The sequence below is a fragment of the Astyanax mexicanus genome, chromosome 3, assembly GCF_023375975.1.
Source record: "Astyanax mexicanus isolate ESR-SI-001 chromosome 3, AstMex3_surface, whole genome shotgun sequence".
Taxonomy (NCBI): domain Eukaryota; kingdom Metazoa; phylum Chordata; class Actinopteri; order Characiformes; family Acestrorhamphidae; genus Astyanax; species Astyanax mexicanus.
This window is the reverse complement of record NC_064410.1, coordinates 50,555,743-50,574,368: the sequence shown is the minus strand read 5'-3', so window position 1 is coordinate 50,574,368 and position 18,626 is coordinate 50,555,743. Positions and strand designations below refer to the sequence as shown.

Sequence of the window (18,626 nt, the reverse complement as noted above, 5' to 3'; positions counted from 1 at the left end):
CTGAGGTTGTGAGTTTGAGCCTCACCTTGGGCAGAGTTTTAGGGGCACCTGTAATTTGAAAGTTAGAGAAGCTTTCTTGTGAATAGAAAGGTTGTTGGTTCAATTCCCTATACAGACAGAAGGCAAAGATTGATAGAATAGAGAAACTGTGCCTTATCTCCCCTTTATAAGTATGTTTAAGGTGCCCATCAATTTTGGCCTCAGTTTGGTTCCCTGCCACTGACCAGTTAAATATGGATGCTAAAATTCACTCTTCACTGTGTGTATGTGTGTGTTTACTGTACGGATGGGGTAAAAATGTGCAGTGTGTTCAGGTAAATGTATTTCTGAAATGGCACAATCAATTGTTTCAAAGCTCCAGTGGTGCAATCGGTTAGCGCGCTGTACTTATATGACAGTGCACTGCAGAGCAATGCCGAGGTTGTGAGTTCAAGCCTCACCTGGAGCAGAGTTTTAGGCTCAACTGTAACCTGAAAATTACAGAAGTATTCATGTGAATAGGAGGATTGTTGGTTCAATCCCCTCAACAGACAGGAAGCAGAAAATAGAGAAACCGTCCTTTCACTCCCCTTTATAAGCATGTTTAAGGTGCCCATCAATTTGGCTGTGTTCCCTGCCACTGACCAGACCAATGTGGATGCTGAAATTCACCGTTCACTGTGTGTATTAATGTGTTTCCTGCACGCATGGGGCTAAAAATGTGCAGTGTAGGAGCCCGAAACACTTGTTTAGCCCAAACAAATGTTTAGAATGACTACATTAATGAGGCCAGAGTGACTCCTGGTTACTCATTTATCAGGAAATTGTGTATTTTGCTGGAGTGCAAGAGAAGCTCCAGTGGCGCAGTTAGTTAGAGCACGGTACTTATAAGACAATACACTGCAGAGCAATGCTGAGGTTGTGAGTTCGAGCCGTACCTGGAGCAGAGTTTTAGGCGCTAGTATAACCTGAAAATTACTGAAGTATTCGTTTGAAGAGTAGGATTGTTGGTTCAATACCCTGACCAGGCAGGAAGCAGAGATTGGTAGAATAATGAACCTGTCCTTTCTCTCCCCTTTATAAGTATTTTTAAGGTGCCCATCAGTTTGGCCTCAGTTTGGTTCCCTGCCACTGACCAGTTAAATATGGATGCTAAAATTCACTGTTCACTGTGTGTATGTGTGTGTTTACTGTACGGATGGGGTAAAAATGTGCAGTGTGTTCATATAAATGTATTTCTGAAATGGTACAGTTGATTGTTTCAAAGCTCCAGTGGCGCAATCGGTTAGCGCGCGGTACTTATATGACAGTGCACTGCAGAGCAATGCCGAGGTTGTGAGTTCGAGCCTCACCTGGAGCAGAGTTTTGGGGTTAGCTGTGACATGTAAAGTTAGAGGTGTGTTCATGTAAATGTATTTCTGAAATGGTACAAGTGTTTGTTCAAGCTCCAGTGGTGCAATTGGTTAGCGCCTGGTAATTATAAGACAATACACAGCAGAGCAACGCTAAAGTTGTGAGTTCAAGCCTCACCTGGTGCTAAGTTTTAGGAGCAGCTGTGACCTAAACGTTAGAAAAGCATTCTTGCAAATAGGAAGGTTGTTGGTTCTGTATTTCATACCCCTCTAAACCATGCCTGGAAATCGGTATTGTGCAAAAAGTCAAATAAATAAATGAATACACACTTGTAATTATGGATTGTACTAATGTTTAATAAGATGAGGCCTCTATGACCCCGGTTACTCATTTATCAGACTTTTCACTTTCTGAAATTGCATGTACTTTCCAAGAAGCTCCAGTGGCGAAATCGGTTAGCGCACGATACTTATAAGACAGTATACTGCAGAGCAATGATGAGGTTGTGAGTTCAAGCCTCACCTGGAGCAGAGTTTTAGGCTCAACTGTAACCTGAAAATTACAGAAGTATTCATGTGTATAGGAGGATTGTTGGTTCAATCCCCTCAACAGACAGGAAGCAGAAAATAGAGAAACCGTCCTTTCACTCCCCTTTATAAGCATGTTTAAGGTGCCCATCAGTTTGGCTGTGTTCCCTGCAACTGACCAGACCAATGTGGATGCTGAAATCCACTGTTCACTGTGTGTATTAGTGTGTTTCCTGCACGCATGGGGCTAAAAATGTGCAGTGTAGGAGCCCAAAACACTTGTTTAGAATGACTACATTAAGAAGGCCAGAATGACTCCTGTTCACTCATTAATTAAATTTCTGAAATTGCTTGGTAAGAAGCTTCAGTGGCACAATTGGTTTACATGCTGTACTTATATGACAGGGCAATGCTGAGGTTGTGAGTTTGAGCCTCACTTGGAGCAGAGTTTTAGGGGCACCTGTAACTTAAAAGTTACAGAAGCTTTCTTGTGAATAGAAAGGTTGTTGGTTCAATTCCCTGAACAGACAGAAGGCTGAGATTGATAGAATAGAGAAACTGTGCCTTATCTTCCCTTTATAAGTATGTTTAAGGTGCCCATCAATTTGGCCTCAGTTTGGTTCCTGCCACTGACCAGTTAAATATGGATGCTAAAATTCACTGTTCACTGTGTGTATTTGTGTGTTTGCGGCACGGTTGGGAGTAAAAATGTGCAGTGTAGGAGCCCAAACACATGTTTGGAATGACTACATTAATGAGGCCAGTGACTCCTGGTTACTAATTTATCAGGAAATTGGGTATTTTGCTGGTTGGCAAGTGAAGCTCCAGTGGCGCAATCGGTTAGCGCGCGGTACTTATAAGACAGTACACTGCAGGGCAATGCCGAGGTTGTGAGTTCGAGCCTCACCTGGAGCAGAGTTTTAGCTGCAAGTATAACCTGAAAATTACTGAAGTATTAATTTGAAGAGTGGGATTGTTGGTTCAATCCCCTGACCAGGCAGGAAGCAGAGATTGGTAGAATAATGAACCTGTGCTTTCTCTCCCCTTTATAAGTCTGTTTAAGGTGTTTATTAATTTGGCTGTGCTCCCTGCCAGTTAAATGTGGATGCTGAAATCCACTGTTCACTGTGTATGTTTATATGTTCACTGCACGCATATGGCTACAAATGTGTAGTGTGGAAAAGTTGGTGTGAAGCTCCAGTGGTGCAATTGGTTAGCGTGCGGTACTTATAAGACAGTACGCTGTTGAGCAAAGCCGAGGTTGTGAGTTTGAGGCTCACCTGCAGCAGTGTTTTAGGAGCAGCTGTGACCTGAAAGTTAGAGAAGTATTCTTGTGACAGGAAGCAAAGATAGGTAAAATAGAGAAGCTGTACTTTCTCTTCTTTTAATAAATATGTTTAAGGTGCCCATCAATTTGGCCTCGATTTGGTTCACTGCCAGTGACCAACTCACTGTGTGTATTTTGTATGTGTACTGTACCCATGTGGCTAAAATGTGCAGTGTAAAAGCCCATGTGGATACTACAATGACTTGTTTGGTTCCCTGCCACTGACCAGTTAAATGTGGATGCTAAAATTTACTCTTCTGGTGTAGGTTTTGCTTGTGTTTATTAGGAAGAAGTTTGAGTGACCCTTGATTAACAATTTATTAGGACATTCAGGGTGAGCATGTGTTGCTGTGATGCTCCAGTGGCGCAATCGGTTAGTGCGCGGTACTTATAAGACAGTTCACTGCAGAGCAATGCCGAGGAAGATGTTAAAAGGCCTGAAAGAGCGTTCTTGGTAAAAGGGTTTATGAGGTCTTCTGGATTGATAAGCATGTTTAAGGTTGCCACTGTGACAGTGTTACCTGCTACTACTGACCAAATAAATGTAGATGCTGAAATTCTCTGATCTGTGCACCCAGCACAAAAATAGTAAACGTGATTGTCTTATTGCCCAACTGTCTTCATCAGTGTGTACCAGGATTATATCATGGAAAGCAATAACACCCTCAGTGGACAGCGGATCGTGAAAGGTGATATCTGACTCTTATTGTCTGTTTGAACAGCTGAGGGACTCTCTCACATCCACATTTAACGCAGGAGGTATTGGAGGTGTTTTTATAGCTTTCATTGGGAGTGGCAAAAGTCACTCCACATATTATGACATTTTAACAATTATGTTTAAAAAAAGGTATAGCACTGTAAAAGACATGTTTGTGTTTGACTGCAGTTGTTAATGACAAGGGTGGCACAACCAGTTAAAGGAGAACTCCGGTGTAAAATAGACTTGTGGTGTAGTAAAACATGATGATCTACCTTCGATGAAAAGCACACCTCCATTCTTCCAGAGTTCCGAGATCCAAAAATTTTAACAGTATGTCTAAACCCCCTTTAGACTGGGTGACACGGGGCATAACTTAAATTTTCCACCGATATCCAGACTCCAAGTAGCTCCTCACCTCCTCGCTAGAATATGGAGAGCCCTGAGATATATATATGTGTGTGTTATTAGTGCCTCGTTTTAAATTTCAGGGCTTTCTGGATTCTAGCAAGGAGGCATGCAACTACTTTGAACCTGAATAGCAATTTATAGGGGCAAATTATGCCCAGTGTCACCCAGTCTGAAGGGTTTCTAACAAACTTTTAATTTCTGGATCTCGGAACACTGTGGGAGAAGGGAGGTGTGCTATTCATCAAAGGGATGTACTTTTTATCATGTTTTACTACAACAAAAGTCCATTTTACACCAGAGTTCTCCTTCAATCTCATGGAACTCTCACTCTCAGGGTGTTACAGTAGAAAGTAGCTGTACGATTGTACAGAAAGTTGCTAAATTTGACACTCGTCACTTTTTGTTTTGGTACAAATAACTTTTTAATAGGGGAAAATCACGAAATTAGCAACACTAGGTGTAACCGTTGTTGGGTGGAGGGGGTTGTAATGTTACATATACAATGTTACAGTGTTACATATAACTCTTCACAACACTGTTCATTCTGAACAGAACCAAGAAGTTGGAATGATGCTTGTTTAAGCAATTTAAAGAACATTTTACACTTGGATATCCTAAAAGATGTGCATCATTACTACATATCAATTAGTACATACAGATGCAAGTCATTTACACAGACTTCATTCCCATCATTTTTATCATTTTTATTTCATTAAACCAGTGATAGAAAATGTTTACAATAATTAAACAAATGTACCAAATACAAAAATTACTTTTCTGATTTCAAAATCTTGCATAATTCTCAGTAAAGCTTTGGCTTTAAATGAGTAGGCACTTATAACAAAAAAATAAAGCAGGCACTTTGGAATACAGGATAAGGACAGAAGAGAAAAAAACAGGACAGGGAAAACCACCACACGGAATGCCGTAATGCCCCAAGTGGCACCGAGGTCAGAGAACAGATACGCTGCACCCACAGACGGAAACCAGTTACCAAGGAAACAAGCCATGAACACACAAAAGGCACTGTGGGTTTAAAGATACTGCTTTCAATGTTCACTCAGGGAATGAGTGCTCTATATATGGGCCAACACCAGGGGAAAACTGCAGCCCTTCAGAGCAACAAACACAATAACCAAGTGTTTAGTATTAACATTACTGACTCATAAATGTGCCTGCCATTTACTTGGCTTTGTTTTTTTTTTATATAAAAAGTTTTAGGTGATTAATACCAAGCTTTTGGAGATACGATACTGCAATGACACAAGGACAGACATAGACACACACCTTCTCGTACTCTTGATAACTGCACTACAGAGGGACAGGCGCTCTGTAACAGGAGCAGGCCAATCATCTAAATAATTCACTTGGAGACAGAATAAACCATGACACACACACACACACACACACATACACACACAAAGTTGGCCTCATTAAAAGGGAAACAGGTAATCTGATAAGTGGAAGGTCTAATAGGAATGATCTTTTTCATGATGTTTTACGTAGACCTAGTCAGACCACTCCTCATCATCAAACTCTGAAGAGTCGTCCTCCGAGTCACTACACTCCACTGCAATACGGCGGGACAAGATAGCAGCCACATCATTGCCCACGACCTCTCTCTTCTCCTGTTCTCTCTGCTCCTCCACTTTACGCAGGTTAAATCCTGAACACAGACAGACAGAAACATGAGCTTTCAGCAACTTCTGAAGACTTTTAATTCAATTGTGATTTATGTCAACAACTAAAACATAGTCAAACTACTGTAATTATGGAGGCCAATGCTCAGCCCATTTCTGTATTAAAACACCTAAAACACCTGTCCCATGCTGCTATACACTTAGTGCCAAATTCCTACAATGAAGAAAAAAAAACTTACGATGTCGATATTAATGTGTACTGAGGAATAAAACTGTAAATCATGTGGGTGAAACTGGGCCTACCTTGGCGAATAGCTGCCAGGAGATCACTGCGGCCGTCACCCTCAGGGGCAGACTGGGCCTTGGGGGCAGAGGCAGCAGGGGCCCCACCTGAGGAAGGAGGAGGTGCTGGAGCAGCAGGGGTAAAGCTTGGTGGAGGAGGGCCTGGAGGAGGAGGGGGAGGGGGTGGTGGTGGGGGTCCACCCCCTGCAGGGGGAGGTGGTGGAGCTGGAATATTGGCAGCCATAGGTGGAGGAGGAGGGATAGAGGGAGAACCAGCTGAAAATGGAGGAGGAGAGGGGGGAGAATCAAACCCTGATGGGGGTGGGGGTGGGATACCTATCCCTACAGGTGGGGGAGGAGGTGGGGCCACAGGGGGGGCCACTGAAGGGCGACCGGGAGGAGAGGACGCCATAACTGGGGGAGCTGGTGGAGGATGAGTAGGGCTCAATAAGCTACTTCGCTTCTGGGGAGAGGTTCCAGGTGCTCCCTCATTATACCTGCAAAAGAACAGACATTAGTTACAGTACAACAGCATCTGTAAAGACTGACAGAGCAAAGCCATGAACACACTCACGTCATATCAGGAGGTGGAGGAGGTAGGAAACCGTCATCATCCGACATTGGAGGTGGCAGAGGGGAGCCAGGATCATAACTGTAGGAAGACGTGCTTTGGTCTAGCTGTCCCTCAGAATCCATCATACCCATGTCATCACCTGAGCCAATGCTGCCATTGTGCACATCCATAGGAAGACTAAAAGAGAAGGGAAAGGGATTATATAGCAAAGAAAAATTAGATTAACTCAGATGATGTGACAAGGACTGTGTTTGCAGATGAATTGTGTCTGAAGCCAATTCAAACTGCAGAAAATCACTGAGGCCCCTTAGATTGAAGGATGCAGGCAAGGTTGGCAAACCTTTACTATGAATTGGTCTTAATAACTTTGTTAATCTCAATTATTTCTGGGACTACCCATCATGCAAAAAAAAATTATTGTGACAGGTTATTCTTGGTACATCTTTACTATGGCGGCTCTACTGACAAACTGCATCCCTTGCATCAAAAATCTGTTTGCACTCTGCTATAATTGACTGGTGTACTTACTACTTTATACATGCAGCAAAATGTGTCATGTCACGAGTCAAGTTCCCTTCAACCCAGGGGTGATCATAATATCATGATATGACTGTAAATAACTTTCACTTACCCTCCATCATTTTTAGGTACAACAAATTCTTCGCCCATCTTACGCCGCTCCCACTCCTCTTTGCGGGTTTTGATCTTCCGAGGGTTCAAATTGCTCCGGTTCGGGTTTTCTCTCTTCTCCTTCTACTCACAGAAATGCACAGAATTTAGAAAAAGACATGGACACTACAACTCTATTCATGAGGACCAAGACATGCATGCTCTTGCTCTTACCCTGTGCTTCCGTTTCTCCTTCATGATGTCTTTGGTGTCCTGAATCATCTGCTCTTTCCACAGGTCAAAGAAATAAGATGGATCAGTGTAGAATTTAAGAGCCTCTTTACCATCATCCCTGGGAGAAACACATACAAGCTACATTAGACAAACAACTCACACGTCCACCCAGAGAACAAGATTTATGTTTCTGAGAGGCTCCGATATAAAAAAGGTCTTTATTGATTACTACATTGATCATATAAATTCATGTCTCACGCCAGGCAACAATGTTCTTTTAAGTGAGTAAATATATAACGCACCATAAGATAAAATCTAAAATATATAAGACACCATAAGAGATGCTGCATAATGTAATGAAACACACTGATGTGCATTAACCGTAATCTGACTGATTCTCATACAAATCCTCATACACAGCAGATGGACTAAAACAGTAATGCTGAAACAATGTCATTACTGCACACAAAGATCATAAAATGTAAATGTGATCCAAGTCAAGATTTAAGATCAATAAATATCTACCTTTAAGGGACAACTGAAGGACTAACAACATTTTCTGCAGAACCTCCCATCTTTGCGGTTTCTTTAACCAAACACTGCCCCCTTATGTTTAAAATAATAAATGTCCCCAAACAGTTCAGTGTGCCTTGTCTGTCCAGATTGTGACACTTTGAATGCTTCTACAGAGTGATGATATACCTGTAAACACTAAGAATGCTGAGTGGAGGAGGCTCGTTGCAGGTCAAGTAGGTATCCTGTACTGGCTGGGGCAGAGAAGGTCGGCTGAAAAGCTGCTGATCCTGGGTCAGATTAGAGCGGAAAGCTTTCCGAGTGGTGATGGCTTGCAGAGAAACTATGCAAGGAAACAATGCATGTGAGTGGAAATGTGAAACTGAAACAAAAATAGTCTAACACAGTTGTGCTAAAACAAAAACTATAATAAAGCTGAATAACATATTTCCCAAATTCTCAGCTGTGTAAAGTTAGAAATAACCAACAGTTATCTGGTTTGGCTGCTGTAAAAGCTTTTACACAGAATTTTTTATTTGGTTAGTGATTCATGTATTTGATGTAACCTATAATTACCCAGATATCCCGCTGAATATAAAGTATCCAAGTATCAAATTGCTTCTCAAACAGGTTTATTTTACACAGAAACAAAGTCAACATATATAAAAAGAACTTAAAGTGTTATTCGTCCTTGCTGTGTGAATCGCAACAGATATCTGAGCTTTTAAAACATTCAGACTGTTCCTAACAGACATAGAAGCTGGTTTTGTTATTGTTTATACTCTTATTGAACTAGGATGTTTATTGAATACCACCCATCATGTAACACAGAAAGTTCTGGTTAAGATGGTTCCCCTTTTCCAGTTGTAAAAACAGGTTTGGAATTATGCAGTTGTTAAGTCAGCAGAGCACTGCTCACTTATATACACTATGCTACACACGACTGCTTTTTAACTGATCTTCCATTTTGTTCCTAAATGCTTAGACTTTTCAGTAATTCCACTCACAGCTGACGGTGCAGTATCTAAGAGGAAATAAAATGTCACTAGCTGGTTCCACAATGGAATTTAGTAGGCTCTTTAAAACCTTTCTTTTTACTATTGTTTGAAAAGGCAGACTGCATTAATAAAACACCTGACTGAACTCATTGACCAGAAGGTATGTCCCAATGCTTATGTCCATTTAAGTTATATATCATATATAATATTTACAGAATAATTCTAGTACATAGCTCATCAATCTAAACCACACAGGCCTGGGAATAGTTTGATTTAATTCAGATCAAGCAGAGTAGATGCAGACCTGATTCTATTTGTTTAACCAGTCAGTCTCAATCTTTAAATGTGATCTCCTTGTGTTGTTTTTACCTTCTTCCTCTTTAGGGTCTAGCTGTGTGACTTTGACCTGCAGTTTGTCCACCCGCTCGCCAAGCGTGTTCACTCTTTCTGCAAACAAGCTGGCCTGGACAAACAACTCGCCAAACACATCCTCTGCAAATTTGCCTTGGATAGAACACACAACAACACAGATACATTAAGATATGCAGAGTCAGCCACAAACAGTCAATCTGAAATTCGAACAGGAGTTGCAGGGGGAGCCACTCACTTAGGGAGCCAAGTTGCCGGATGATGTTGGCAAGTGTGAAGTTGGTTACACACTCCAGCTCACTTTTCACAGCGGCGGGCAGAGTCTGGCGGCACAGGTGCCGTGGCTCGATGTTCCGCATCACCAAAGGCATGATGACAATTTAGTCTCTCTCCTCCCTGGAGAACAGAAGAGAGTAAATCAGACAGACCACAGGCTTCACACCCTCATTTCTGGTAATTCTTTATGGATGCATGCTTCATGGTCCTCATGCTCGCTTGTTTTTCCATGCACACATCCACATGCACCTTTTCCCAATGCAAGAGGAAACACATAGCCAAAACTGCTGGAGCTTAAAGCAGAACCAAAACTGCTACATGCCTTCCTTTTTAGGTTCTATTTTTTATTTAAACAACTAAACAGTCTAGAATTGCCTGTCCGTTTCATGTTGTTGTTAGTCTAGGCCCACAAATAGATACATCTCTTATTGTAATTGCATTCACACTCTATCAGTGTAAAAAGGCATTTCCTTCTGGGTTTATGTAAGCTATAAAAAGCAATAAATTTCCCTATGTATTGTAGAAAGTTTACCTTTTCTACCGATGATTAACAGAACAGCAACACATCCAGAATGAATATTTAAAGAAATAATTTAATGTATTTTCTTGCCACTGTCATTTAACTATGACATTCATTCATATTGAATATATATATATTATAATATATATGAATATATAAATTTCTAATCTGCATAGAAAGGATAAAAGCATTATGTTTTTAAACTCCAACTGACACTGCACCTACTGAAAAATCCTGCTGACAGTTCATTAGTGTTCAGACATACTCAACACGGTCCAGATTCAGATATACTATATATACTAGAAATACTATGGTAAATAGAAATGTTTAGGGTTACTCTGTACACTGTCTCATTGTTGGACATACATACAAGCACATAAAGAAGGAAGGTCAGGGAGACTCTCTTGTCAGGACAGCATTATTTAACACTAAAATGTAATAAAACTATGAATAGAATACTAGAAAAAAATAGAAACAAGCCTTTAAAGTAGTATAATTAACATAAAAAAGTGTGATATGACTGATAAATATATCTATAAATGTAACAGCATATTTTCAGACAGTGGCACTTGATTAGTACCTTTTCACAAGCACATGTTTTCCTGTACAGTTTAGACCCAACTCTAAACAAACACACAATGCTTTAATCCCCAAATGTTGCAAAATCAGGTGGTGACTAAATTCCACTGTGTTGTGAAAAAAACAAACAAACAAAAAAACAATTCAAGCTAAAGCTATTGCCCATTGTGCTGGTGCTCAAATCAAGCCAAATTAAATTAGTCTTTCATGGTACAACTAATAGTAATCAGTAACTCTGATAATCATATTTAAAAAAAAATAAAGGACCAGCTAAGAGAGATTACAAAATATGTTGTGAGCTTGCTCACAGGTGTGTATAGGCGTGTTCACTACACTAATGGTATTAAGGTAAAGGCCACATTCCATCTGTGCCTCAAGCACAAGTATGGTAAATATGGTTATCTTATATTGTCTTGTTATCATATAGATACATACAGAAATATGATGTTTTTTTAGTTTTAATGTGTAGTCTAATATATACTGTTAAAAGAAAAAAATGGTACTGTTGGGTGTAAAGCATGAAGTGCAGCAATACAGATGTGTATGTGCAGACCAATGTTGTGCAATAGGTAAAGGAAAAGTGAGTAAAATTATGGTAATGTGCATTTTAAACCAGAATGTCTATGCTGTAAATGATCCCCAACACAACAGATAGCACATTTACTCACTAAATAATAGTCCACATTTAAACCTCTTCTGGTAATTTAAAAGGCATATAAACCCTACGTTTAGATGTTTTTCATTTTAAAGCAATGGAAGTCACGACTGAAATAAATGTTGACTGATCCAAAAAACAATCATCAGATTAGTCGACTAACAAAATAATCATTAGTTGCAGCTGTAATCAAAATGTCAAAACATCTTAAAAGTTTGAGGTTTTACGTTAGTGACTAGTGCCATTCACATATTTTTCATCTTTCATAAAATACACTTTTTATTTTATTAAATATAACATTTAAGCACCATAACTGTCAGCTGATATGGGTAACTATCAGAGGAACATAGACACAGCTGCATGCCATCAAGTCCTCTGACCTTCCTCTTTTAGAGGAAGTTTACAGAACTCTACACGAACACACACCCAGATGTAATTAAAAAAAACTAATAAAACAAACGATCAAATCTTTAGGGAGGTAGCTACAAACAACCCAAATAGCAGGCCTAGGCATTACAGTAGCTAGTGGCTAGTTAACCTAGGTAGCTAATCCATACTGAGATTTACTGCATATTTACAGCAGACTTTAGAAGACCTGGAACTAGCTTACAGCTAACTGGAAGTACTAGCAAGCTAGATGAAGGTAACGTTAACTAAACGTCCAACAGAAGTTTCATTTATTAAGTGACAGCAGAAGTCAGATATAAAACAACGCTAAATGTAGTTACCTAACTCACTAGTTGACTACAGACGTACAGTATCAAAAACGTATCGAAAGGATTAAATAATGGCTAACGCTAATAATAAACCAGAAAACTTAGCCACAGTATGGAGGTAACTTACAGTCAAGTCTTCAGCGAAATCAGACTCGTTTTGAAAGAGTTTAGACAGATAATAAAGAGATAAAGGTCTGTTTTAAGCACTTTAAAGCATTCTGTAAAATATTAGACGTCAAACTATTAGACAGGGCAAACTTCTCAACTTTCTGAGAGCAAAACTCCCAGGGCGGCCCACCCTGAGCTCCACAGCAGGAAGTAAGCAGTTAGCAGCTAGCCAGATCTTTGGTTAGCTAGGTTAGCTTAGCCGCCTAAACAGCCCAAAATACAGCATAAACTCGCTATTTTTCTGAATTAAACCCTGAAAATACTTCCTGAACTCTCTTACCCGAGGGTGAAAGATACAGCTCCTCTCTGCTGAAGTCGAACAACCACTTTAATTCGCTAACTACCTCAACATTACTGAAACTCGCAGCTCAACTCTCTCTAACCGAGAAAAATGTCCGCATCTGCCGTCACCAGAGCAATCGGGCGCTGACTTCAGAGGCTCGGATTTACTAACTTTTCATTGGACGGCTTAAGTAGCTCCTCACACGCAATTGGTTGATTCAGCTGTCAGTCTTGTACAGAAGGGGTGTGGCTGTGGTCGTGGCTGTGAGCAGAGCAGCGCTCCACCCGTTTGGGCTGAAAACATCTGTTCCCGGCGGAGTAGCGCGGCCTGGGCATTCCTGACCCGCGGGCCTGCTCCAACACATCCGAAATATGGAGAGATGCTCGCTTTAAGCTCCACAAATCTCTGCTTAAAGGTGTAGGCACGAGAAACAGGACAGCACCCTGTTGTAGGGCTGGGCGATACTGTAAAAAATAAAAATAATCTCGATATTCTTTAATTATATATATGATTGATTTTCCATTGCTATTAAGATTTTTAATTCTTACATAACAAATTTAGCATGTTAAATTTGTAAACAGACATCATTATTTAAAGTGATGCGCAAGTTATTGAATACTGTATATGTGTAAAAAATGCTGAAGATGTTTTATCACTCTGTGGTGAAAAGCAGGCTCTGCACTGGGTGTGGAGCTGGACTCTCTTAAAGGTTTCAGAGAGGAGGATGCTGGGAAAAATACTCAGTATTTTGGACAATTCCTCCCACTCCAATTCACCCCCTCTTACAGTTTTTCTCCATTGGTTTGGCTCATTTATTGAAACTGAGATGACATTTACAAAATAATATGGACAAATCCCCAAACTAACTTGCGGTTCCTCACAACAGAATGGCATTTCTCATTGCTTTCATCACATTTCAAATGCTTTGTACATGTCTCAAGCACTTAGTACATCTTTGCAAATGGTTATGTACAAGTAGCCTACACTTAACACAATCATCCTACATTTAGCACATTTTCCAAAAGAATGCATCTTGTTGGTCTATCCCAATTGGTTGGTTCTCAGTGTTATGGTTGTTCTCTCCAAAACATGTCAGCACAATTTCATCGTATAAGTCATCATCTGCAGAATAGTCTGCTCAATTCTCAAAATGAGTTAAGAAATTGTAATTCAATACAGAACACATATTTTGGAACATTTCATAAATTCATGATAATCAGGTGATTAGGTAACAGGTGAAAGCAGGTTTTGATGAGTGTCCCACATTACAGGTGACCAATCCATCAGTTTGTTACCTGACAGGTTGTCTATGATTTTGAATGCTGGAGAAAATTTCGTCAGTGCAAGGTCCGGGCCATTTTTAACTATATCCTGTATAATTGTGTGTACATTCCTGTCTCTTTGTCGCACTCAGCGTGTCTTTAGTTTCCGTCCGTTCTCGTTTTTCAGCCAGTTCTCCGGCTCCTGATCTCTTTATATAGAAGTTTTTCCCGGCCGCGTCCCAATTCACTGGCCAGGGCAGCAGTCTACACAGATCTGATTGGCAGAGGAGAGAGAGCATTTGGTGATTTTACACCAAACGAGTGGTCTGTGAGTTTACTGCGCCGCAGAGCAAAGACAAAAAAAGTTCCACCACTCTCAGAATAAAGATATTTCTGTGTAGTGTATCGGTTTGGGTCCGCATTGAATAACGTCTGGGTCCGGACCCGGACAGCGGGCCGCCTATTAGAGACCTCTAGTGTAGAGGATGGCTCAGGCATTTACCACGCTTCTTCCCACAGTGCATTGCTAAAGAACACATCAAATGCGATGTTAATGAAAATTTATGGCCAAACAGACTGCAGCGGATGGATGGCCAGGAAGATGAGGAGGGTGACCAGGAGAGAGAGGGGAGTGACACAGAATAGTCAGAATGTTACTGTAGTGCATTTGTGATGCTTGACTGTTTTCTTTTACATACTGTGTTTTGTTTTGTTTTTTTCAGGTTTTTGTATTTTGTATACATAGTATATTTGATACATTTTCCTTTGTATTTTTTTTCTACCTACAGTAATGTGTAAAGATGTACTTGTAAATAAAAATAGTTACACTTTCCTCAGCAGATTGAGTGCAGTGTGTGTGGTGTGAAAATTGTATTCCTTTAGCTAAACCTCTGCTGTAAAGACAAAACAGCTAAGCATTTTGACTTGCAGTACTTACACAATGCCAAAGGGACAATGCATTTTGGGGGCACTGATGATTTGTGTGAGAAAGGAAATTAGTTTTGACACGTGGGTAAACTGTTTTTGGAGTGATATGGGCATGTGATGAGGATCCATGTAGTTGTGCTTTACCGTACAGTTTATTTTGACAGGAGGACGAAATGAATGAAAATGTGCCAAAGCAATTGAGAAGGATCTATGCCATTTTTATGGTACTGACTATTTACATGGGAGAAAGACTTCATTTTGAAGCAAGAACGAACATTTTGGGAGACATATGACATTTTGCTGGTTATCTGAAGTGTTGTGAAGAACTGTAAGTCTGTTTGGCCAATTTACCTTATAGTTATAGGAATGTCATCTCAGTTTCAAGAAATGAGCCAAACCAATTGAGAAAAACTGTAATGCCACAGTGAGAACATATCAAACAACCAAGAGTATGTGCAACATCACTCCTATAGAACAGATACATAAATCATGGACTAGTTCAGAAGACTGATCAGAAGGTGTTATTATTTATGTATTAAGTATTTTTTTACTCTTGGCAGAAGCAACTTGTCTATCTACTGAGTTTCCCTCTGGTACCTTCTATGTGTAAAGATGTACATTTTGAAAATGGCATTAACATTTGATGAATCAACTGAATTTGATTAAACTCCCAGTCCTACCCTGACCTCCATATATAACATATATAAAGAGTACCAATGTAGAACAGAATAATAGTCAGAGACATAAACCAGTACATAAATTTAACACTATTTAATAAATATTTTTCTTAATGAACTCAGCAAAAATTATATTGGAAAAAATAGATAAGATATATGTGAATTGAGATATATATTCTTATTACATTTCTTAAAATAAGCAATTGCATAATCTCAAAACGGGTTAATTAGGACTTAAATCAATCAAAAATCGCTTATTTTGCGACCTAAATTTGGACACAATAACCAGCATAACTTGCCTGGTCACTTTTTGTGCTCATGTTGAGTTTTATATTATGAGTTTTATTTTATAAGTTACAAAATCATAAGTAAAACGTATTAAGATCTTTATTACTGAAATAAGCAAAATTATCTTACACTTACAATGCTTAATAAAACAAAAAAAATAAGATTTATTGCCTTGAAATTAGATATTTTCACTTGCTAAGATTCATTTTTTTTGCAGTGAAACAATCAGCTCTATGAGTTTAATGAAGCGTTTCCTCAATTCTTCAACCCATTCTCTTAATTTAATAAATCATATTATAAAACAAGTTCACATGGAGAGGCTTCAGTTTAACTGAGCAAACAATCTATTGCTTTTTAAATTGCTAACAATTTATTATTGCTTACTAATTGAGCAGGTAAGTGCCTGACAAAAAATGTTGAAATCACACAGTTGCTGATTGGCTATGCTTGGCTTTTTCCATCAAGCTTAATTGAGGAGAAGCTGACGGAAGCTGGCAGATAGTATGTACCAGATGGATTCAGACATGTTACTTCTCTAGTGATCCTCGGTAAATGTAGCACACCAGTAATCACACATAGAAATACAGCTTTGTATCTGGCTGTAAGTGATCCAGTGAAGAATGTAAAGTATGTGAAATGTTTGAAGTGGTTATCAGATTTAGCATAACTACTGCATATCCTGCAGCTTGTTTATAGAAAGAACTATTACTTCCAGTTATCTATGAAGAGGGCTAGGGGTGGGGGGTAACTCTGTAACAATAACACTGATAAGGTATGTGTGTTTTTTTTTCTTTTTCTGATATTTTTATCTGCCATAAGCCTGTCCAGTGCCATTCATCCACAATAAGTATGTGAAGAACCCAATGTAAATCTGATGGCACGTGGTACACAGCAAAACAGCTACAGCAACATTATATCTACAGAAATGTGGGCTGCTAACTCAGAAAGCACTGAGAGAAAGCAAGGCCTTTGGAGTTCATAAACAAAACAGCTGCAGCTTCAAACTTAGCCACTAGATGGCAGCGAACACCACACTCAGAAGACAAACAAAAGAAAGTGTCACTGTATTAATAATACCTAATAATGACAAATCATAATAACAAACTCGGTCCTTTTCTAACAGAGAAAAACATATTTTACACAGTTAAAATAAAAGAACTTGAATTTATTGTTCCTTAAGCCCTAACACACACAGTATCTGCCTGTTCAGTTTACTGTTAGCTGCACCCATTCATAATACATGTTACAATCAGGAGTGGTTCAGCCTGAATAGCTTTCTGAATGAGGTTAGTACAGAGCAGCCAATCACAACAGAGACAATTTACTTACAGCACTTACAGGCCAAGTGACACATTTTTTGTCTCTAATTTAACAAAAGAGCAAAAAGAAGCACAGCTTCAAAAATAATAAAACATAAAACACAATATTTATTAATATTGTTTTTTGGACATCACCTTGAAAAACACCTTTAAACAATTATTTATAACAGTTAAAGGCTGTTCTGTTCTTGTTGTAGAAAATGTTACACTCTCTTTTGCAGAAGACCTGTAGATCTGTCTGTCCACAATGTTTTTACTATATAATTAAATCAAAGCATTTCATAATATTGGCACAATATTACACGTTATAGCACGCACCTCAAGTGTATTATAGTGATTATACCACAGTTCCATTATTGCTGTTTATTCAAAGATTTGAGGTAAAGAGGACAAGAAAATATGATCTGTTTGGTTATAAACACTTTGTGAGTTAAAATAGTTCCATTGCTGCTCTGTTTGTAGCTGAGCTGTTTGGCTTGTAAGCGCTGCATCGTTGCTGGGTTACCTGTATGTGGCAGAGTAATACATTGAGAGCTTCGTTTACAGTGCATTACCTGCTGTTATTGGCACTCATAGAATGCCTCTCAACCAATCACATTGCAGGGTTGGAATTAACTGTGGAATTATTTTAACTGTAGCATTTTTTATAAATAATGGTGGCTGGACAACTTGCAGTGAGATTTGAGGTATTGTAAAATACATATTTTTTTCTTAGCTTCACTACGTTTGTATTTAGGATTCGCTGGTATTTTGTGTAATTCATTCTTTTTTTTAATCACGCAATTTTGACACTTGCAGCAATACAACTTCAGTTTATGATACAATGCAACCACCCCCATGCTTTACAGTTGGCATGACATTCTTTTCATTAAATGTGTTTTTTTTCTTTTCTCATTTCTGCTTTGTTTAGATTTCATTAGTCATCATCCATAACTTGCCGCATACTTTCAAACCTTCAAATTGAGAGTAAGCTTTAATTTGATTCAGCTGACAGTTTCTAATTACAAGTAGTGACATGACTCAGGCCTAAATCGCTAATCAAGATCTGAGACCTTGTCAAAAAAAAACCTGAGCTTTAGAAAATTTTAAGGTGTCTGAACATTAACATGATTTTTTATGTTAGAAATGTTAGAAAAGGCAGAGTTGCTTTGCACTGTATTTAATGATTTTGCTATTAAATGATTAGCTACAGAGGCTGTGTTTAATACTTCTTAATAAAAAACATCATTATTTGATTTCCAAAGATTTCCAAACAATTGCATAACACTGCACATTATTCGTAAAGGCATGTTAAAAAGCCTGGTTAATTCTAAAGGTATAAACATAGGCATTTGGTACATAAAAACACACAAATGTCAGAATAGAAAAAAATCAATTGGAAGAAAAATATAGGATATGACTTCTTCCACAAATAATAGTCTTCAGTAACAGCACAGAAGAGGA

The 18,626-nt window shown here is 39.0% G+C and overlaps 2 protein-coding genes and 3 non-coding genes across 5 annotated transcripts in view; 4 read left to right on the top strand and 1 right to left on the bottom strand.

Annotated features, from left to right (window-relative positions):
- rad21b (RAD21 cohesin complex component b) overlaps nucleotides 1-18,626 on the top strand; it is a 634,821-nt gene that overhangs the window by 368,492 nt on the left and 247,703 nt on the right. The gene's annotated exons all lie outside the window — the stretch shown is intronic.
- Nucleotides 355-448, top strand: trnai-uau (transfer RNA isoleucine (anticodon UAU)). Its single transcript has 2 exons — nucleotides 355-392; nucleotides 413-448. It is a non-coding gene; the product is annotated as a tRNA-Ile (tRNA).
- trnai-uau (transfer RNA isoleucine (anticodon UAU)) lies at nucleotides 1,246-1,339 on the top strand. Its single transcript has 2 exons — nucleotides 1,246-1,283; nucleotides 1,304-1,339. It is a non-coding gene; the product is annotated as a tRNA-Ile (tRNA).
- Nucleotides 2,681-2,774, top strand: trnai-uau (transfer RNA isoleucine (anticodon UAU)). The gene is made up of 2 exons: nucleotides 2,681-2,718; nucleotides 2,739-2,774. It is a non-coding gene; the product is annotated as a tRNA-Ile (tRNA).
- wasf2 (WASP family member 2) lies at nucleotides 4,984-12,853 on the bottom strand. The gene is made up of 9 exons (XM_007245689.4): nucleotides 12,708-12,853; nucleotides 9,752-9,909; nucleotides 9,514-9,648; nucleotides 8,336-8,489; nucleotides 7,634-7,751; nucleotides 7,422-7,543; nucleotides 6,791-6,967; nucleotides 6,238-6,713; nucleotides 4,984-5,960 (listed from the first exon to the last, which is right to left on the bottom strand). Exons 2-9 carry the CDS (start codon nucleotides 9,882-9,884, stop codon nucleotides 5,803-5,805), a joined length of 1,473 nt encoding a protein of 490 aa, XP_007245751.2. The 5' UTR covers nucleotides 9,885-9,909; nucleotides 12,708-12,853; the 3' UTR covers nucleotides 4,984-5,802.

Coding starts and splice junctions, on each gene's coding strand:
- wasf2 (XM_007245689.4), bottom strand. CDS start 9,884: ATGCCTTTGGTGATGCGGAACATCGAGCCACGGCACCTGTGCCGCCAG. Junction 8,490..9,513: donor AGACCCTAAAGAGGAAGAAG/GTAAAAACAACA, acceptor TTCCTTGCATAG/TTTCTCTGCAAGCCATCACC. Junction 7,752..8,335: donor AGCATTCTTAGTGTTTACAG/GTATATCATCAC, acceptor TGTTTCTCCCAG/GGATGATGGTAAAGAGGCTC.